Source organism: Clupea harengus, chromosome 8 (assembly GCF_900700415.2).
Source record: "Clupea harengus chromosome 8, Ch_v2.0.2, whole genome shotgun sequence".
NCBI classification, from domain to species: Eukaryota; Metazoa; Chordata; class Actinopteri; order Clupeiformes; family Clupeidae; genus Clupea; species Clupea harengus.
Genome location: NC_045159.1, coordinates 15248395 through 15271685, shown reverse-complemented (window position 1 = coordinate 15271685; position 23291 = coordinate 15248395). Strand labels below are relative to the sequence as shown.

Below are 23291 nucleotides of genomic sequence, written 5' to 3'. Positions count from 1 at the left end.
ATAACGAGACTAAGCTTTGGTGCCCTTAGTCATGGGGAGGCACTATACTAACAATAGCTAATGCTTTAGCTGTACAGTGCAATGCAAATGTAGAGTAACTGCATATTTGCTCTGCTCATATCATGTTCACGTGACTTGGAACTCCTATAGACAGTTACACAACTCGTTTTCCTGGCTCTGTAGGAGAGGTGAACAATTGATATACGCAGGTAGGTTGAAGCTGAAGTACAAACATCTTCACACTAACTGACTGTGTGACTGTTTGGCATAGAAACCCCATTATTTTACAGGGGCCCGGTCGGCCAATGAGACTGCATGAGAAGTATTTTCCTGTAAACCCTTCCTGATTGGTCTTGCCTCTGTTCATTGAAGATAAAACACAACACAGCTGTCTTTTTTGCATGGTTACTAACCGCTCAAAGTGGAGAATTAAACCGGGCTAAAGAAAATAAATCTCTGGGGCTACAGGCCGAATCTCCAGGCCAGGCAACGCCCCTAGCAGGGACCTCACGTTGGCTCTCCCTCTCCACCAGCCTCCCCCTCCTCCTCTTAAAATAATCAGCTACATACCGCTTCATCTTTAGAACACGCTAAGAGCTAAATGGATTGTTTTGCCCGTCTCATCCTCAGTGCGCGTGTAAGTGGCTGATGATGAGAGTGCAGGCAGGGAGACACCGACTGAGCCAGTGAAGAAGAAGGTGTAGGCCTACGAGGGGCACAAAGACGGCACTCATGCACTCGAATGAATGCTACCATGCGTATCTGTATATTGCTGCTTTCCAATGCAAATAGCAATGAGCACAATCATCTCTGAGATCAGCTTTTAAAAGGCGGTTACAGGATACTGGCAGGGCACGCAGACACTATGAAATATTACACTCACACAAACACACACACACACGTGTGTGGCGAACAATAGAAACTGCTCTATGACCAAACAGAACCTAGGGGGTAATATGGCAAGTCGAGTAGGTGTGTGAGTGTGTGTCTATGTAACAGTAGGGGAGAGAGAGAGCCTTTGTGTTGGCTATCTTCCTGGTTTGGTTACAGGTGAGCAGTGGGCTATCTGACTGGGATATAACAGGTCTTATTATTAATCTTATAAAATGTGTGTGTGTGAGCGAGAGAGGCATGCCTTTCTTCTCTCTCTCTGTGTGTGTGTGTGTGTGTGTGTGTGTGTGTGTGTGTGTGTGTGTGTGTGTGTGTGTGTGTGTCCGTCCTTTGCTGACAGCTGTAGGCGGCTTCAGGCTAATCTGTAATTGGCAGGATTAACAGCACAGTCCAGATTAACTCTCATCAGTCAAGAGGAAACTCCACTTGATCACCCATGCCTTCCTCTTTATTTACACTTTACATACATTACACACACACACACACACACACACACACACACACACACACACAACAACAACATTTTATGACTGCATGGCAATCTAGTGTGTCCTGTATGAAGATGCTGTGGTGTGGCTGATGATGGCTTCTCTAAAATGTTCTCCTTAGTCATGATTAGCTCTATTTTAGAACTGCAACCTAGTTTAGCATAACATGTCAAGGGCATCTGTGGGTTTGTGGGTGTCCCAGTTGGAGATTTTGTCTTCCACCTCCAGTTCCACTGTTTTTGTGCAGAGATAACACTTAGTTTGACAATCATCTGACAGGATACAATCCTAATCATATGACTGAATTTACACAACACACTTTCAGGAAAATACACTCATAGACACCCAAGTTAGGGTAAGGTCAAGACCACACACATGCTGGGAGCAGCTGATGAGAATAATCCACACACACACACACACACACACACACACACACACACACACACACACACACACACACACACACACACAGAGAAAACGTTGCAAAGAAATGTAAGAGGTACAGTGGGGAAAATAAGTATTTGAACCCCTGCCGATTTCGCAAGTTTGGCCACTTGCAAAGAAATGTGTGATCTATAATTGTAATGGTAGGTGTATTTTATCAGTGAGAAATAGAATATCAACAAACAAATCCAGAAAACTGCATTTTATAACATTTATGACTTTATTTGTATTTGATGCAGAAAATAAGTATTTGAACCCCCAAGCAAACAGCAAAAATTCTGGCTCCCAATGACCAGTTATGTGCCCAAGAAGCACACAGATTAGTCCTCATTAGGCCTAACAAGGTACACCTGATCTCAACTGGTGACGTGTATAAAAGAAACCCGTCCAAAGAATCATACTTCACACCTTCAACCTCACCACCATGGGCAAGACCAAAGAGTTGACCAAGGACGTCAGAGATAAGATTGTAGACCTGCACAAGGCTGGAATGGGTTACAAAACCATCGGCAAGCAGCTTGGTGAGAAGCAGACAACTATTGGTGCGATTATTCGTAAATGGAAGCAACACCAAACAACTGTCAATCGCTCTAGGTCTGGGGCTCCATGCAAGATATCCCCTCGTGTGGTGTCGGTGATCATCCGAAAGGTGCAGAATAACCCCAGAACTACTCAGGGGGAGCTTGTGAATGATCTCAAGGTAGCTGGGACCACAGTCACCAAGAAAACCATTGGCAACACACTACGCCGTAATGGTTTAAAGTATTGCAGCACTCGCAAGGTCCCCCTGCTCAAGGAAGCACATGTACAGGGCCGTCTGAAGTTTGCCAATGAACACTTGAATGATTCTAAGGAGGATTGGGAGACAGGATGTGGTCAGATGAGACCAAAATCAAGCTCTTTGGCATCAACTCGACTTGCCGCGTTTGGAGGGGGAAGAATGCTGAATATGACCCCAAGAACACCATCCCCACCGTCAAGCATGGAGGTGGAAACATTATGCTTTGGGGCTGTTTCTCTGCCAAGGGTACAGGACGACTCCACCGCATCAAGGGGACTATGGATGGGGCCATGTAACGTGGAATATTGGGCTTGAACCTCATTCCCTCCCATTGAAAACGCAACCTTAAGGATTTGGAGAGGATCTGCAAAGAGGAGTGGACCAAAATCCCTCCTGAGATGTGTGTAAACCTGGTGACCAACTACAAGAAAAGTCTGACGTCTGTGCTTGCCAACAAGAGTTATTCCACCAAGTACTAAGTCATGTTTTGCTAGGGGTTCAAATACTTATTTTCTGCATCAAATACAAATTAAGTCATACATGTTATAAAATGCAGTTTTCTGGATTTTTTTGTTGATATTCTGTTTCTCACTGTTAAAATACACCTACTATTACAATTATAGATCACACATTTCTTTGCAAGTGGCCAAACTTGCGAAATCGGCAGGGGTTCAAATACTTTTTTTCCCCACTGTATGTAGTAGGAGATGTAGGCCATCTTAAAAAAAACCTGCCCAACCCTAACATGCAATAAAGATAGCAAAAAAGATTGTATGTATGTATGTATGTATGTATGTGTGTGTGTGTGTGTGTGTGTGTGTGTGTGTTCATGACCTTCATGCATCTATGCACTCGTTCGCTGAAGCACCACTGAACAGCAGCAATCAGTATGACCGTGAATATGACAGTGTTTCCTAACAGACTTGCACAGACACACGCACAGGCACAAACACACACAAACACACACAATCTGAACATAACAGAAAGCATACTGTACATGCAGCACACCAATATATCTTAAATGCTTTCATCAGTGACATTACTATCAATTATGTCTTTTGGAGACAATAAACAGCCTCTATCAGTCGGTTTCCTAATCGCTCTCAACTGAGTGTGATTCTACATATTTAAACTGAGTGTGCATCAGTCCTCTCTCACACACACACACACACACACACACAGAGACAGACAGACAGACAGAGACAGACAGACAGACAGACAGGTGTGTTTGCCTTGAAGGTACAGGTTTATGTATGAGGGTTTCGGCTTTTTGAAATATGTGTTAGGTCACAAGGTGGGAGTGGCACTCAGGCATTAATAAAACACACACACACTCAGTGGCGTTCTCTCCTTAACTCTAATGTTATTTAGACACAAAGGAGAGTACAATATCAGGTAAACGGTTTCTTCGTGACTCAATGGTTAACCATTCAGCTGTGTGTGTGTGTGTGTGTGTGTGTGTGTGTGTGTGTGTGTGTGTGTGGGTGTTCCCCCGGTGTTTGGTCAATAATGAGACACCTGAGGAGGATTAATTTCTCCATCTGTGTGTGTATGTGGAGTATAGACTACATTTGTCTTAACATCCCCTCAGAAAGAGTGATAGAAAGGGCAGATGAGGAGAGAGAGAAAGAAGGGATGGTGAAATACTAATGTGGGATGTTATGTCTCTCTCGCTCACACACACACACACACACACACACAGAAATGAACAGACATACCCACATCTTTTTGGTTTTGTGGTTTGTCTTTCTCTCTTTGTGTGTGTGTGTGTGTGTGTGTGTGTGTGTGTGTGTATAAATGTGAGAGGGTTTATGGGTGTCGACCTGTGACAATGACACTGCCTGCTAGGCAAAGACCCATGTGGTGTTAATGACCAGTATGAATACACACACACACACACACACACACACAATAAGGATGAACCGATAGACAAAATAACACATAAGAGGGTAAAATAACAGCGCTGAACTCCGTAGACTGGGTATAAGTATAGATAGCATCGCTACTGTCTGGAGGAGAAAGACAAAAACATGTTTTTCCCCATGCGCTCATATCCTAATCCCCAGAAATATGCCCAGTGTTAATCCTAGCTTTCGCTCTCTCGCTCTCTCTGTGTATACATATATATGTCCACCTCAATGTGTGTGTTTGTGTGTGTGTGTGTGTGTGTCTGAGTGTGTGTCATAGGAAGCATGTTTGAATGGAAGATGCTGCTTTCTTGCCCTACTTTCTTTACTATTGAAAACTTTACACCCCATGATGAAATGTTGAATTCATTAAATAGGTTGGACTGTAAGAAAATGTATATAAAATGTGTGTGTGCAATTGTTGGTTTGTGTGTAATGGAGACGAGATCCAAAAGGTATTCATATTGTAATGGTGAAAGAGGTGTGCCTGGAATGTGACATCCTTGCCATCAAAATTAATCAGTCATGTATTATAATTGTATTGGCTACAAAAAAGGAAAACTACACTGTGTGTGTGTGTGTGTGTGTTGAAATGTATGTGGACAGTCAGATAATTGTGCTGTGCAAGTGTGTGTGTGTGTGTGTGTGTGTGTGTGTGTGTGTGTGTGTGTGTGTGAGAAAGAGAGGGCGAAATGGAGTGGAGAGTGAGATAGACGAAGACAGAGTGTGTGTGTTGGACCGTGTCTCCTAGGAGGATGTTTTGTTTTTGTCTTGTCACCTGCTGATTTTGGCTAGGTCACAAACACACACACACACACACACTTCTGCACTCGGGTATAAATCAATATCCATCCAGATGGTGTTTCTCAGAGTGGATGGTCCTGCAGCTGTCATTGTGTGTGTATATGTGTGTCTGTGTGTGTGTTTGTGTCAGTCAGATGAGGAAGATCTACAGCAGATCTGGACTCATTACTGAGTGGACTGCACACTCAAGGCAGGTGAAGAGGCATGGACACCTCTCACCTTCTCTCACACACACACACACACACAGGTAGAAACTGGCATGTACACACACACACACACACACACACACACACAGGTAGAAACTTGCACGTGCACACACACAAAACACCTACCCTTGCAGAAACTCGCACACACACAAAGACCCAGATGGACAAGCACACACAGAGGGAGAGGGAAGGACCTTCATCTTTATCCCAGTGCTGATTCAGATGTGTTTATCTCAATCTTGCACACTCAGACAGACAGACACACACACACATCATTCATAACCAGCATGACACAGAAGGTCAGTAAGAATCTAAATGACCTCAATTTCCAGTAAAAGCTGAGTGAAGCACACTCACACTCTCTCTCTCTCACACACACACACACACACACACACACACAGCTGATGTATCTGGCAGGTTATCTGCAGCACTAGGGTCAGAATGAGTAGGGAAAAAAGCTTAACTGTGGTGTGTAGTGAAACTGCATGGTTATAAAGCCTGGTGTGTTTAATGGAGTGCCTGATCCCTGATAGCCCTCAGTCCAGTCCATTAAACCAGAGGTCCACTCTGTCCTGCTCCGTAGGTGGTCTGCCCCCGATGGAGAGGGCAGGAGGGAGGGCCGGGCAGCTCTGGACCACAGCTCTGGGTCAAGGGCTTCTGGGACGGTCAGTGTTAAGTGGTTTCTGGCCGTGTGTGGGTGTGTGTTGGGTTGCATCTGGCAGTTTGGAACTCATGCTCACACACAAACACACAGGGTGCATACATGGTTGTCAACACACACCACCCCCACACACACACACACACACACACACACACACACACACACACAAACACCATGTCAGTGCAGAAAGCCAGCATCTGGCCGCTGGCAGACTTTAATTACCCCCTCTCGACAAAACTGTAAAGACCTTCCGCGGGGAGTCATTTATTCCTTCCTTTCATCCCTCGCTCCTGTCGCCTAATTTAACCCACTCGCTCTTCCGGTGCCCACTCCTCTTTTCAGACCTCTCACCTCTCTTGCTCTCTCTTTCTCTCTCTCTGTACCTCTTGGCCCTTACTCCCTGCGTTCCGGACCTCTCTCTCCCTTTCGTCCCCCCAGAGGAAGCAGGACATCAGCAGAGAGCAATCAATCATTATGGCCACAGTAATGATGCCCTGACCCTAACCCCACCCCTCCTGATACTGAGGAATTATGGGAGTTGATGTTCAGACTGTTCAGGCACTTTGACCTGTCATAATTACTCGTTCCCAACGCGCGCACGCACGCGCACACACACACACACACACACACACACACACACACACACACACACACACACACACAGAGTGTCCTGAGTCAGCCTAATTGGAATGCCTATTTTTGCAACATCAACCAAATTGTGGGTACAGGAAGAGAGCATACAAAGAGAAAGACAGAGAGAGATCTGGGCCTCTTGTTCCATAAGGCCCTTTCCATCCCCAACTCTGTGGCCCTGACAAAGACAAACACCCTGCCCCATCAGCCACTGCTTCCCCTCGGGAACACACCCACACACACACCCACCCACACCCCCACATACACACACCTGCCAAAGACCAGTCCCCAACACCTCCATCCTCAGAGCTGAAGCAAAACAGATGCACATGCTCCCAAATGTTCCTCTGGGACTTTAAATATCTATAGGAAACGTGTCAGAGTCTAAAGCAATTACATTTCATTTCTATCCCGAACAGGATGATAGTCCAAAATTATGGGCACGATTCTCTGGGAGAACAGGAGGAGTATTTATTTATTTTGGAGTAGCCAAAGTATCTGTTTGTTTGTGCAACCCCATCGTGCCTGTTTCTGTGCCTGTGCCTGTGCCTGTGCCCGTGCCGCCCGGGCTAATGGAGGACACTTCAGGCAGCCAAGAGATCACAGCTGCTCTGCCCGAGTGTACTATTAGGGCTAGAAAGACCACGGTAGTCATTACTGTACACACACTCACACACAAACACAAACAAACATACACACAAATAAACACACACACACAATAGTAAACACAGGGTATAAGGGTGCACACGCTCAGCTTAACAAGCGGCATGGCCTTGGACACATTAATTACTATGCACAACCGGGACTATAGTTCATCTTGATGGAAGAGACAGAATGTAAAGACGGACTAAAGGCTGACACACACACACACATTTTAAACTATGCAATGGTGGCACTGATATTGTCATTAGGGTGTTGTTTTTGCACTCAGAGCTGAGCTTTGTTATTGTGCAGCCTGTGAAACATGCTAGTCTGATGAGAGGGCCATGTGGAATGTGGCTAAGCTTTGATTTTGGCATAGTCCTCACACCAACATAATAAAGCGGATTGACACCTGGGCCAAACTTGCAAAACTTCACTCCCACCGACTGCCAACTACACACACGCATGCAATGAACTATAAGGTGTTCTCACTCTCACTCACACACACAAATAGCAAACTGAATTCCATTCAGTATCTCTTCTCTCCCTAAATCCCACACATATAAAACGTCTCCTAAATTGCATATTTAATTCTCTGTAGCATTTAATCCCCATCACCATGGCAACCAATGCTAATGGACACAGTTAGGCTAGGTCGACTAAGGATAACACAATGAAATTGCTGTGTGTGTGTTTGTGTGTGTGTGTATGTGGCCCCACCACCAAGCCACAAGAGTGTTATTTTTACACTGTGGGTACACACATAAAAACAAATTAAGTGTTTCCCCTGATCTTCCTCCAGCTTCCATGGCACATTGGTAGCACGCGCACACACACAAATGCAGAGAGAGGGAGTAGAGAATCTTTGGCTGTGTGTGATGGAAGGAACATTTATGTTTTTGCACGTCTACAGTGGAAAAGAAAACCTTTAAAACACTGGAATGTCTACAGTCAAAAGTTGAGAATGTGTACTTTTTTCTTCTGAAAGCAGTGATTGCATCAGAAATTAAACTGATTGCATTAGATTGCATCCTTACCTCGACCTATTGTAAGTCACTTTTCAATTGACCATCACGCAGTAAACATGTAATTATGCCACATTTCGATGTGTTTTGCCTTTTCAAAAATCACGCAAAATTGGTTAAAGTGTTACTCATGGACGCCCAGACCACTTTCAGTCTGAATAAGTCCCTGAGTTAGCGATTTGTGCCCCTGCAGTAAATAGTTGACCACAGAGACCAGGTACAACCTGGACTATACAGCCTCACAAACAAACAGACAGGTAACACGTCATGTGGTCATGTGGGTAGGGCCATCCATCCTGTTCATTCTCTTTGTCTTTCCTGGTTTGTGTGTGTGTGTGTGTGTGTGTGTGTGTGTGTGTGTGTGTGTGTGTGTGTGTGTGTGTGTGTGTGTGTGTGTGTGTGTGTGTGTGTACAACCTGGACTATACAGCCTCACAAACAAACAGACAGGTAACACGTCATGTGGTCATGTGGGTAGGGCCATCCATCCTGTTCATTCTCTTTGTCTTTCCTGGTGTGTGTGTGTGTGTGTGTGTGTGTGTGTGTGTGTGTGTGTGTGTGTGTGTGTGTGTGTGTGTGTGTGTGTGTGTGTGTTCAAAGTATAAAAGCAGAGTGAGCGCATACATGAGTGTGTGTCTGCACTCACACAATGAAACCAGAGACTGCAACAGGGGCAGGGTGAGGTAGAATTTCTCTAAATCTGTGTCCATGTAACAGAAGCCTGAACCCCTAGAGTGCTGAGGAGGGAAGTGCACACTTACCGGAACCTTTCTGTCCCTGTTAAATAAATCAGAACAACAAATTGTGCTTAAAAAAAAACAAAGACACCTGAATCTCCCTTTATTAAGACTACAACTCCCAAGAGCCTTTGCTCTAACTCTTACTCAACACTAAACCTCACTGTCCAGCTGTGCACTCTGGAACTGAAGGCTAAAGGGTCATTAAAAGGGAAGGGAGGCTTGATTAAGAAACTTACTGTAAAGTGATATAATGTGGTGTGATGTTGAAGCCCACTTCAGTCAGCACTAACTGCTCTAACTTTTACCTGAATGTCAGGTGAGTCACCACTATGACAGGGAAATTAGGTGCCAAGGAGTGATAGTGTGTAGTCTCTACTCTCACTCCCATTCTCACGGACACACAGACACACACCACACCCCTATAAGATAACATGCTAACTTCTGTTAATGATTTAAGTTAGTCCTTAGCATTTCACCTATCTACTGACTAGGCCTAGGGCTGTCCTGATGACCGCAATGTTGCAATCCCATGCTGTTGAAAAGCCAACTGCAGGGAATGGAAAGCTGAGAGAAAATGTGTGTCATTTCATTTGTTTTATTATATCCTAGGGTGTCTGAACAAAACCAACAAGTCCAGGACTATTAGCAGCTCCTATGACCTTTGTAAAGAGATCCTAAGAGACCGACATTCCCTTAAACCTTATCCGAATGCTGTGCTTTTAATCAAGTGGTTTATAGCCCTGTGTGTGTGTGTGTGTGTGTGTGTGTGTGTGTGTGTGTGTGTGTGTGTGTGTGTGTGTCTTTGTGAGAAGGAGAAAAAGCAGGTGTTCTAGTAGTCAGCATTACAGCAGGTTTTTTTTATGCCATTTAATCTCAAACTGGAGCAAGAGGTCTTTTTTGTAAAAAGGGGGAGGGCCATTATGTCAGGCGTCATGGCTAACTGGGAGAGACACCCTTTTGGACCTGGACAGACGCACGTACACGGCCAGTTCAATATTTGAACTGTCAGGAATTTTGGGCAGACGCGAAACAGTTGAAACAATTGAAATTTGGACCAGAATCGTCACTCCACAAACCACACCACTCAATTCAACTTTAAGCACTAAACGCCAAACCCAATGACATGTTTGACTACATATGATTACAGAACCCGTTCAAATTACCAATAGGACCTATTCATTTTTTAGATCAAATCTTTACAGGTATGTTGTACATGGCTTGCATGCTTTCATTTGTGTATAATAGCTTGTTGACTCTGCAGCAAGTCCTCAATTACAGCACTGCCAAGCTTAGAACAGGAAACCTTCCATTAGCAAACATTTGAACCTAGGAGTCATGGTTCCTCTGTACTTCACTCAGCAGGGGGGACGCCTCACAAATCACCCCTCTACTGGAGTGTTAGGCGAAGGGCTAATTACCCAGAAGCCACCTCAGATTAACGTCGGCTACTGTTTTTGTTAGCACGGCATTACCGCAGCAGGATAGCACACGCAGACACACACACAGATCACCCCCCCACACACACAAATACACACACCACATACACACACACAGCGACAGGCACAGATCACCATTCTAGAGTGGACAAACAGGTTACTGATGGGGTGGCCAGGGGTGTGTCTTAAATACCACAGTAGAACGCCCGAGGCTACTTTAACCGAAACTGGTTAAAGAGAGGGATTGCTCACCGCCACTCACTCCCTACACTTTACATACCGACATATCTGAATGAGCGAGGACACACTTAGCTTGTGATGAGGCGAAAAGCATTTACCTGACAACTATGACAGTCCTGTTTTAAAGACCCTATACTTTTCCTTCAAAAGATGCTGAAAGTGTTTTACGAAGCCATAAACTAGCTGCTAGGTGCAACTAATTACATTATAACCCAGCTAAAACTCCAGCATTTTTTAGAGTAGTTTTCAACAGGCAGAAAGCCACAAAATCACTTACAGGCTTGCTAGTGTAAGCTCAACACTGTCATTTGGATCTGCGATGACTTCAGCCTGCATTTGCCGATAAGACAGATTCGTGTTGTTCCCTTGAATTAACTCATTATGTGCGCTAAGGAGCGTTTCTGTACTGCGGAGCGAGGTGCTGTATTGTTCGTAGGCTGCTGGTGAGTGGTTTGTAAGGCCAGGCAGACTGGAGGTAGACTCAATGTTTATTGTGTTTACCTGTCTGGCACGATTGAGTTAGGAAGTGACACAGCAGATTTTATTATTATTATTGCTAAATCACACACTGACTGACCTTCTGTCTGTCTTTCTCACTCACTCTCTCACACACACACACACACACACACGCCAAAGAATCATCCCTTAGAGCAAACTGACCGGATTTTCCAGTGTGTGTATGTGTGTCTTGAGGAAGGGTAGAGGATGAGGTAGGATTCTGAGATCACTCAGAGGTATAAGGTCGAGCAAGGGAGGGACTCTCTCTGTGTGTGTGTGTGTGTGTGTGTGTGTGTGGGGGGGGGGGGGGGGGGGGGGGGGGGGTAATGATTTCTGGTGTTTCATCACAGCACATGGCTGAAATAGTTAGCCAAAACTCACATACACACAAACTGCAACTGACTAACCTTGCGATACAGCTCACACCAGTAATGTGGGAGACCACATTCAGAGCTTATGAATGAGGTTTGAACAGAAAACCAAAAGCATTAGCCCCAGGCTGCCCCGCGTCCTTTTAAAAGCCAAACCGGCCCATTGTGTCCCCTTAACAGAGTTATGCACAACAAGGAACATACAAACCCGCTCAACACATTGATTTTGTTTACATTCACATTTTTGTCATCACTCCGCTTTTCACTCACACAACCTTTTTTTCAGTAAGAAAACAGAGAAGGAAGGAAAAAAAAGATGACTGAAATTACAATTATTGTTTGCACGACAGAGCTTTTAGTCTGACTGGTCATAGCTTCTGGGTTATATTTCTGCTGAAACAGTATTATTAAGGCGTGTTGCCTTGTAATGTACAAATTTACAGAGTCCCACCTATTGTGAAATGGAGTCATGGTATTTCGTGCTAAACCATTAGGGCCTACACCCGCAATGTGAACTTTGGAGGGTTTTGGAAGACAAGTCTGGTAAAAACCAGACAGGACAGTTCGAAAGGTTGAGATTCCATTCATTCTCTCAAACACATGAGAGTGGAGGCTCTCACACACACACACACACACACACACACACACACACACACACACACACACACACGCTGCACCTTTCGTCCTATTTGACTGTCCCTTAATGATTCACACCTGTGAACACATGCTCGTACAAGACAGACATTGAAAGGAGAGAGAACGAAAGAGGGGGAAAAGGAAAGGGGGGGGGGGGTGAGCGCGGGAGAAAAAGACAGAGTGAGAGAGAGAGTGAGATAGAGAGAGCTTGACATGTCCACAACTCCCTGAATTGAGATTTGATGAGATGATCAGATATGGTGATTATGATGTAAACTTGGTTTACACACGCGCGCACATACAAATTACATAAAAAAAGGGCATCTTAGCCATTAAAAGGATCAGTGTGTGTGTGTGTGTGTGTGTGTGTGTGTGTACATACCAAGACTATACTCTCTCTCCCACTTCCCCCACACACAAATCTTGCAGCAGCAGTGTGAAAGGGGTGGAGTAAGGCAGAACACCACTGAAGTTACCGAAATAAATCAAACCGCAAACTATTGCAGGCACACACACACACACACACACAAACACTTATGTTTCAGATGAAGGGTTGAAAATAGCTCAATCTAAGTGCTTTTTGGGTGAAATATTGTTAATGTAGTAAAGTATTTGAGATATGTAGGAGGTGCAGACCTGCCCTGTGAGTCCTGCTACTCCAAAGTCCACAATGTACAACGCAAATTCAGCCATACACTGTGTGTGTGTGTGTGTGTGTGTGTGTGTGTGTGTGTGTGTGTGTGTGTGTGTGTGTGTGTGTGTGTGTGTGTGTGTGTGTGTTCTGGTCTCAACAGACACTTCAACATAACTAATAGCTTGCCTGCCTAACAACCCCATGGCAGGAAGTCATTTCTACATTTCTACACACAAACTATCTATCCATGTTCACACAATGAAAATGGCCCGTTTTAGTCATTCTTAGATTAACCGTAAGACTTAGAATGCACATGTAGACTATCAGAACACAAGTGGCGTACTGTCTTGTAACCGGAAACCAGAAGGTTTCGACCGTTAAAGACGTTTGCAATGTTTTCGTTCTATGAAATGAAATTGAAAATGATAGTAAATTACACTGCATTTATAGTCTTTGGGGTTATACTAGCATTGCTACCCTACATCCCCTACCCTATTAGAACAGGTCCATCACCTAGGCAGATAATAAAGGTGTGTACGAGCACAGTAGCCCATGTGTTTTAGTCTTGATTCACTTTTATCTATTCAATCATCCTCAAATCATATGTCCAATCAAAAAAGTAAACGCATTTCATAGAATTTCTGTTTCAAAGAAGTGTGAGTGGGTGTGGGTGTGCGAGTGTGAGGGTGTGGTATGATTCAATCATCAGCTTTCGTGATGAGTGTATGTCCTTTTCTCAGTCTTACAACTAAAATACCCTCCCTCCCACAGCCATCATCTCATCACTATCTTTTCACTCCTCTCCCTCTCTTCACTCATTATTTTCATCTTTCCGCATTTCCCTTTCTCAATTTCTATCCATTTCTCTCTGTCCAGCCCTTTTTTTCTCAACATCTCCATCTCTCTTTCTTTCTCTCCTTCCCTCTCTCTCCCTCCCCATCCCTGTCTTTCAGTTCATCCCTTTCTTTCCTTCTCTCTCTCTCCATCTGTCTCTCTCACTCCCCGCTCTCTTTCTTTCCATCTTTCTCTTCCTCTCTCTCTGAGGATCTGGGGCAGCAGCCCTGCAGCAGACACTCCCAAAACCAAAATACCAGTGCAGAATCGGGGCCACTCTCCAGGAGAGCACTAAAGGTGACACACACACACACACACACACACACACACACACACACACACACACAAGGAGGAACAAAAATAAATCCTTCCAGGCCTCTTTTTGCTCTGTTCTGCTCATGCTAAGAGATTAGAGAGAGAGAGAGAGAGAGAAAGAGACAGAAAGAAAGACAGACAGACAGAAAGAGAGAAAAAATAGGAAAATAACTGGAGCAGGAAAGAGACAGAGAATGACACGACAGGTTGTCTACTCAAAGTCACGGTCAGTGATATACGAGAGTGACATCTTGGATAACACACACACACACACACACACAGGATGTCTAGGATGAGCACCCTGCACTCCTGAGATGTGCACCCTGTTCTTGAGTGAAGGGGAAACCCCAGCAGTCCTCCAGCCCCAGTTACAGGTGGCTGGCAAGCTCAACTACCTAGCACAGGCTTAACCACAGCACATGGAAACATGACAAACACACTGCCAGCAATGACACATACTCTCAACACTTGCAATGTGCATTTGCGTGTGTGTGTGTGTACCTTTCGAAATTCTAAAACCTGCATAGCCTATGGGGACATTACAAACAGGAATGAGGAAAGCGCCTCAGAACATTTGACACCGTGTTGTGTGTGTGGGTGTGTGTGTGTGTGTGTGTGTGTGTCCTACCTTGCAGCTGTTTGAAGCGTCCCTCCAGTATGTTGGAGTACTGCACCTGGTTGACAAACGCTGCAGGAGAAAGACCAGGGGAGGCAGAACGCTGATCGTACTCCATCTCTTACAAAAAAAAAAAAAGCTGACCACAACCGCAACACTCACACACAATTACATGCGCACCAGTACGAGCTTGGCAAGTTTCGGCTAGCCAGGCTTCTCCACAGCATAGCCTCCTAGTGTGCAGAGAGAGCAGCTCCAGCACGGGCTGAAGAGTAGGCGGTCAAGTCAAGTAGAGGAGAGGAGAGGTGTTCCCAGGTGTGGCAGAGAAAAAGCGAGGGAACAGGGTTTTTATGCTAACAGAGATCCAGTTATTTTTCCGTTCATCTGTTCTTCACGTCATTCCATGTTAACCGCCGTTTCCAAAAAGAAAAGAAAAATTCCCTCCTGTTTTTGTCCTCAGAGTTGGTCCTTTCTTTTCCGCTCTCTCCTTTGCAAAGTAAAAAAAAAAAAAAAAAAACACAGGAGAAAAACAAAGAACAAAATGTTCTCTCTCTTTTCAACACTTTTCTTTCTTGGCTCTGTGTAAACACAGCCTTGCACCCGCTCTTTCTCCTTTAGTCCTGCTACGTCCTGGCCGGGCTCTCTCACACACACACACGCGGGCGCTTACACTCACTCTCTCTCTCCTCTCCTCTCCGTGGTGAAGTGGAAGCGTGTGGCACTTCTCAGCTCAACTCAGCACTCCTCTCTCTCCCACACACACACACACACATGCACACAAGAACTCTATGTTTCCTGCTGAGTGTGTGTGTATGTACACAAGCACGCACACACACACATACACCTTGTTTGAGCTGGGCAGAGAGGCAGCCTCGGTCCGATGGATAAGTAAACACGGCCTTCTGCTTGTGTTCTCGCTCTCTCTCTCTGAGCAGGAGAATTTGCATAAGGTGTGTGTGGGAGTGGCAAGAGAGAGAGAGAGAGATATAAGAGGACTAGGGGGAGAGAGAGAAGGAGGGAGGGGAGGTGTGGGTTGAACCATTCTCAAAGGTGTAGCAGGGGTGGGGCAGGAGCCAGCTGGGATCAAACCATTCTGGCCAACCTCCAGAAACGGAGGGGGTAGAGAGAGAAGGCAGGACAGAGGAAGAGAGACAGCAAGAAGGGGGGAAAGGAATGATATGTGCTTGTGTGTCAAGAAAATTAAATCCACACCCATCTCTCTAGCTGCCTCTCTCTGTCTCTTAGCGGTTTCTTTCTTTCTTTCTTTCTTTCTTTCTTTCTTTCTTTCTTTCTTTCATTCTCGCCTCTAGGTGTTGGCACGTGACTGAAATAAGACGTTAAGTCCGGAAGGAAGTACTTGAGAAAGTCTCAGCAGTGGCAGTGCCTCCTTCCTGCCTGATGGTGTGTGTGTGTGTGTGTGTGTGTGTGTGTGTGTGCATGTAAAGGGTGTGACATGACACTGTGTGCATGTGTGCTTATGTGTGAGAGGACAATAGACAGCATAAGTCTTGGCATGTTAGAACAATAGACAAATAGACAACAATATTCTTGGAGTCATTTTCTGAAGACAATCGTGTGTGTCTGAGTGTTCGTAAATGCAGGACTGATTTTTAATCTTACTTACAGATTATGTTTGGAGGTCCTTAGTGTGTGTGTGTGTGTGTGTGTGTGTGACGTATGTGTGTGTATGTGTGAGAGAGACAGAGAGAGCATGAGAATGTGTGTGTTTGGGCACAGCAGTTTAAAAAAGCCAGTAGTCCTGCTGCTGCTGTTGCATATACATACATGCATTAAGAAGGGTCACACACACTCAAGCGCCATCCAATAAGACTGTGAGACTGGCCTTTCCTGGATGGGGAACACAGGGTATATGAGTGTTTGTGTCTCTCTATGCTAATGTGAGTGTGTGGTTGTCCATGTATATATACACACACACACACACACACGTACGTGTGTGTGTGTGTGTGTGTGTGTGTTTTATTAGGGGAAGTGGTCTAATGAAGCCCAGAACACACACATCTCCTGCTGACTGACTTCACCCAGAGCCTGCTGCCCGGGGCAACCATCAGAGACACGGCCCTCACAGTGGGGTAACGGAAACGCAGATGGAGATGTAGCCTCGATAACCACGAGGAAAAAGAAAAAAAAAAACCTGAGGAGGGCGGGGGGATGCTTCCTCTGTAAAACTGTAAAAGCAAGTATGTGAGTATGTGTGCATGTGCATGTGGGTGTGTGAAACGGCAAAAGGAGATGAAACCAGTAATTTTGTGTTAACACTGCTTGTAAGAACAGCAGTTGCTAGTAGAGGATGACAGGAGTTCCTAAACACACTCCAAATCAGAGAGCGGATGAAGTACAAGAGAAAGGAGAGAGTGTGGGGAGAAAGAGAGAACAAGCAACCGCCAGAAGGACAGAATTTTGAAAAAGAGGAAGATCAAGTGATGTTTACTCCAAAAAAAGGAAAGGCACTGAAGGGGTCAGATGAGGGAGAGGGAAAGAGAGAGAGAGAGAGAGAGAGAGAGAGAGAGAGAGAGAGAGATAATAGAGGAGGTGAGGCGGCTTGTGAGAGAAGAGTGTTTGGAGGACAGTGAGAAATGAAGCACTGACTTTCTCACACAACACCCACACTGCAGCCATAACATGCGAGCGTGCACACGCTCTTCCCCCCCCCACACACACACACACACACACACACACACACACATATATATATATATATATATGTGTATATACATATATACACACACATACACACACACACACACACTCACTCTGTCTACCACAGAAGCACACACAGGCACATGTATGTGATCTATGTATACGTGTGCACACACGCACAAACACACACAGAAACACACACATGCACAGCTGGCAGGGGGAGGCCCCAGCACTTCCACACCCCAAAATCCCTGGGAAATCTTGTGGGAGGATACCTAGGAATAAATCTTGGGAATGTTGGTTTCCCATGAAACGCCATGGAAACGGGCTCTATCTCTATATCCATCCCTCTCGCTTGTCCATTTTCTCTCAGTTCCTCTCTCTCTCTGGCTTCACACATTCTTACTTGTCTATGAAGCAAGTCCTTATTTTCAAACTTTCTATTTCCCAATCTGTCATTTTCACTCTTCCTCTTATCTTGCTCCACTTCTAACACAACCCATCTTTCCCTCACCAATCATGTGCATCTATACACCCAAATTAGCATGCACGCACGCATGCACGCACCATGATGAAGTATTAAGCACCACTACAGCATGTCCCTGTTTTCATCAGCAGTTGAGCAGCGATTCACACAAGCACAGACACAGGGGTTAGAAAGCCAGCTCAGGACACAGACACACACACACTCACACACCTTCAGAGTTCAAAACAGGTCACCCTAACCACTGGTCGTCAAACACGCTTCTTTAAAAGATAGCAAGGAAGCACATCTGCTCGTTTTATGCACAATGACACAAGGGGGATCTCAGGGGGCATCTGGCAGACTATACCAACTGAAGCAAAGCGATGTAGAGACCGCAGGATACAGCAATTACTATTCATAAGAGGCCTGTGTGTGTGTGTGTGTGTGTGTGTGTGTGTGTGTGTGTGTGTGTGTGTGTGTGTGTGTGTGTGTGTGTGTGTGTGTGTAAATGAGGTGTGGAAACAAAAGGGGGTTGTAAAGGGAAGGAGTGGTTGCATCTGGCATTAAATAAGCGAGCGCTAACTTGTAAGTTACAGCACTGCAAAGAGAGACAGAGAGAGGGAGATGAAAGACAGGATAGCAGGAGGATGGACAGATTGCAGAGAAAAGGAAGAGAAGAAACAGGGATTAGCAGGGGCAGGAGCTTCTGTGCCAATGCAGACAGGCTTCAGCCTAACTGAAGAGAAGGGTGGTAGAAGTGATAGACTAGAGCAAAAGAGATATTGGGAAAGATGCAGGGGGGAAATGGAGGGGAGGAAAGTTATATATTTATTTATATTATTTTTTCACTGACTCTGTAACAGTATTTCCAACGCCAGCTAATGTACAGAATACTTTTTTGACATGGAGCAGAGTCATGCCAATGTTTGAATTTGTGTGGAGGACAGTGAGAGGAACGTGGAAAGGAAGACCAGGAGAGGAGGAGGGAAAGAGGAAATGAGGACAGAAGAGAAACAGACAGAGAATAAAGACATGACAATGAGAGAGAGAGAGAGAGAGAGAGAGAGAGAGAGGTGGGAGAGGAGGACAGGGGGAAGCGCCTGACAGGGAAAGAGAAAAGGAATTGGAGGGATGGTGTGAGAGATGGTCAGAGAGAGAGAGAGAGAGAGGGAGTGAAAGATTGCAAAAGGAGGGAGGCCTGAGGGGAATATCTGCAGCAGCACGTCAAAGAATGCGCGCATCAGGCCCCTGCTTGTAAACATGAGATTTGAATCAGTGGCATTCCCAGTCAGACGACCGCGCATACACACTTTGAACTGCTGTGTTACACACCACTGTGAACATTTCTCAGTGTCAGTGAGACTTGTCACCTCCTACCTACAAACTGTGACACCCACACACACACATACTCTTAATGTACAAAAAAAACATACATTTAGCCATCATGTTGCTGCTCCACAGACACAGAACTATTCCCAATCATTTATAGTTACCAAAAGGTCAATGTGATAATCATCCTCTCTCCTTTGTGTGTGCATGCAAACAGGTGACGTCGGTGCTGCCTGTTGCCTCCCCCTGCTGGATACTACCACATACTGCAGCATGGAAGAGCTGCAACACCCATTCTGACCCAGACAGACATATTTACATGAAGACGTGCGCTCACCAGCACGCGCACGCACACACACACGCACGCACAGCTTTGTGCCAAACAAATTAACACAACACCCATCCTACAAACATAGACCCCCAACACAAAACACACACACACAAAACACACACACACACACACACACACACACACACACACACACACACACACACACACACGTGTCCTACCAGCGAGAGCTTTGATGCGCGAGCGCTCAAAGAGGCGGGCCGAGCTGTTCTCGTTGTCCCAGTCGGTCTCGGAGGCCAGGTCCCAGCGGTTGTTGATGTCATTGTACTGCTGCTGGATCTCCAGGCTGTCAAAGTCGGTCGGAGAGATGGTGCTCATGGTTACCACGGCAACAGGCGGCCAACCTGACGTTACATAAGAGAGGACGAGGGGGAGGGGGGGATGGGGAGAGAAATACAGTGAGAGAGAGTCCTCATGAGACTGTGAATCAGAGAAAATGAGGATGTCTGAAATCAAATTGGACCATAAAAGTGTGATTAGTGTCTCTGTACTATCAACAGATGGGCCTACCAAAATGTCCAAACACTTCCTAGAAGGACACATGAATTCTAAGACCATCTGAAGTCATTCACAGGAAAGTAGAGGTTGGCTTCTCCTTGACGCCATCACTTAGAAGAAGAAGGCCAACGCTAGAGCCAATGGGAGTGTTGGGTGAACGCCTGACCCACCCCAAACAGACCACAGACACACTGAATTAGTAGACTGAGGGCCCGTCTTTAGGCAGTCTGAATTACATTTTACATCCATATAATTTGGCAGATGCTTTTACCCACGGCGACTTGTACGCGAGAAAACACAACTGTTCTGAGCGCAGTCTCTGAGCGCTCTATGAAACATATCGTGAGCAGCTTCTCAGGAGTGGGTTATTTCTTTGGGCATTCAAGTGTATTCCTAGCCTGGATGCCAGACGAACTTAGCCATGCCCACAAATTTTTTGGTCGGGAAGTTCGGTCTGGTGTCGCTCCGTTGGGGAGAAACTATCTCCTCACAAAAATCTGTGAGGAGATAGATAGACCAATCAAATTGTCAGGGCGGGCTTTTTACGATGATGGACAGATGATCAACCCTAACGTAATCAACCACGTCACCAAAGAGCTTTTGGGGTGAATTCGTTTTCAACAAACATGGCTGCCGTTGGAGAGCTGAAATGTGGAAATTCGAGTCTGTTTTAGAAGACATTGACAGCACATTCATTTTGAAAGAGGAACAGAGAAACGCGATCAAGGCATTTGTCGATCGAAAAGATGTTTTTGCCGTCCTTCCTACGGGATCCGGTAAAAGTTTAATGTATCAGCTGGCCCCATGGTCTACGTTATGGTCATACTACGTTGCTCTGATTGGTTCTAGATATATCCAATTGAGCGAAGAGGCATTTTTTTTCCTGGTTCGGTTGAAACACGCCCCATAATCACAGTCCAACGGAGCGGTATCAGACTCATATTCTGACTAGAATTATGAGTATGACATCGTCAGGCTAGTGTATTCCTGTACATTTGGCATAATATGTAAATGTAGCAGAAACCTGATTTTAAAGATTTAAACAAAGTGGGTAAAAAAGAAAGAAAGCAATAGCATCAGCCACTTCAGGCTGATGGGTTCAGCCACTGGTCAGAGATTGTGATTATGAAGTAGAGGACTGGACACCTGCATGGCTGTGTCTCTGAGCCCCTCACAGGTCGGTGCTCTGATTACAGCTGTGTAAAAGCTGAGCTCTCCTGACAGAACAAGGACACACACACACACACACACACACACACAAGCAGAGCACAGATATGCAGTCTTACACAAAAGGGCAACATACACACACTCTCTATCGCTCAGTCTCACACACACATACACACACGCACGCACGCGCATTTGCTAATTTATGCCGCACACATACACTTTTTTGCCTACTCACACAAAGAAGAGAGTGTCTGGGAAGACATTCTCATTGTCTAACTGCCGTTGCATTGATCTGTAATTACCCACTGAAGCTATTTTGGTCACTTTTCTCTTCTTCAACGTATCAATGGGACAGAAGAAACAATGTGCCTGGGAAAGCTGTAACATTCTAAAGGATGGAAATCACATACACACACTCAAATTATACTAAAATCATGTTAAAGACATGTTTATCAAAAGCAAAGGGAAGGTAGACTAAACATGTTTTATCATTAAGTACTGTGCTGTCAGGCAGGCGAAACCATAACCTTTGGTGCCGTTAGGCGTTAGGCTGAGCCTAAACAACCCACGTCAAGGGTAATCGATATTAGCTGATTGTGCTATAAACATCATTTGCACTCCAAATTAGGCAATAAGAATAACGATGTGCATTTTAACACAGACTCCAAGTAACACATACAATAGTGCTGGAATCTGCAAGCAAACATCTGTGGGTTATGTGACTCATGAAGTCAGTTGTGCCTCTAGCCCTTCATCAAATTGATTTCTGCATGCTGAGCATCCGCACCAAACACACACACACACACACACACACACACACACACACACACCTGCCTATTTAGTGGCTCATTTCACTCCCAAACAGGCCTCAAGGCTGGACTGGTCCTGGGAGTAGAGACCATAGGGTCATCTGAACTCTCTCGCTGCCTTTTTTTGTTTAGTAGAGTTGTACTATGGGTGCTAGTGTAACCCCCTATAGAGATACCATCTTCGGGTCGCTGCCTCCTGAACTGAGGTGTCTAGTAATCCGCCTAAACTGAAAAGAAGAGGAAGAAGGAACTGGGAACTGGCTTAGGGAGTATCGGAGATCGGTTACTTACAACTCCTTTGTCATCTTTTACGTAGCGGAGACTTACTGTGGGTGAGCGAGCAAACCCAAGCCGAATCTAAAACCGTCCCACGAAACAAAAATAAAATAGATTTACGTCGCCGTTCTATTTCGAGGAAAGGTTGCCATGGCGCTGAGCCACGTGCACACCTGACAGCCAGGTGACTTAAGGTGAGGGTGAAGGTGAGGTTAGAGAGTTCGCTGACGGATGCCCTGCCGAGTAAGCCAGCGATGAGGAAGAGCACTCGCTCCTGCTGCTCGTGCGACGCTGACCGCCAGGCAGGTCATCTTCGCTCTGGGCGGCACAGGAAAAGGCCGTCGTTAAATCTACATCCACCTGAGCCCAGTTCACACAGGAGAGAGATGTTTATTTCAGGATGAATGAATACCACCGCACTGACTTTATCTGTGGGAGAACATTTCATTAGCTTTAGAGCAAGAAGGGGCCATTTGGATATTGAAAAAGGTGCTTCCTCTACTAAATCTGTGTGTGTGTGTGTGTGTATGTGTGAATGCATGAGTGCACATGTTTAAGCCAACCAGGGGCCTGCAAATATGGTGGAATTAACACAGTTTAGAACAGAGACATCAAGCTTAGTCCTACTCTGAAATCGTCAGGCTGAAACTCAGTGCCCACCGTGGGTTACTGTCGACTGCAAAAGCATTTCAGTTCTGCTCATCACAGGGCTGCACAGCAAAGCTTGATTAAAGCATGCTAGTGAAAAATGCTTTTTAATCTAAGAGACAGACAGAGACTCAATAGCAGAGAAGCAGCTTGAGGACCATGGTAGAGCTTTGCAGTCAGCCATGAGTCGTCCCAAAAAGTTCCCACAAAATCTAAATGCGCCACAAAGAGCAACAAATGAACGGTTTTCTGTCTGCATGCTAGGATGCAAGTATGTATGCATGCAAGTA

General features: G+C 45.4%; 1 protein-coding gene across 8 annotated transcripts in view; it reads right to left on the bottom strand.

Annotated features, from left to right (window-relative positions):
• The window catches only part of LOC105912481 (spectrin beta chain, non-erythrocytic 1), a 90633-nt gene that overhangs the window by 46283 nt on the left and 21059 nt on the right, over window positions 1-23291 (bottom strand). For 6 of the 8 annotated variants that reach the window (XM_031572044.2, XM_031572046.2, XM_031572045.2 and 3 more), the window contains exon 2: window positions 19765-19947. In XM_031572044.2, the coding sequence (XP_031427904.1) occupies window positions 19765-19921 (157 nt within the window). In that variant the 5' untranslated portion in view covers window positions 19922-19947. Of the gene's footprint in view, window positions 1-14813; window positions 15714-19764; window positions 19948-23291 lie in introns of those variants that run through there. The other 2 variants (XM_031572047.2, XM_031572051.2) reach the window with 2 other exon arrangements.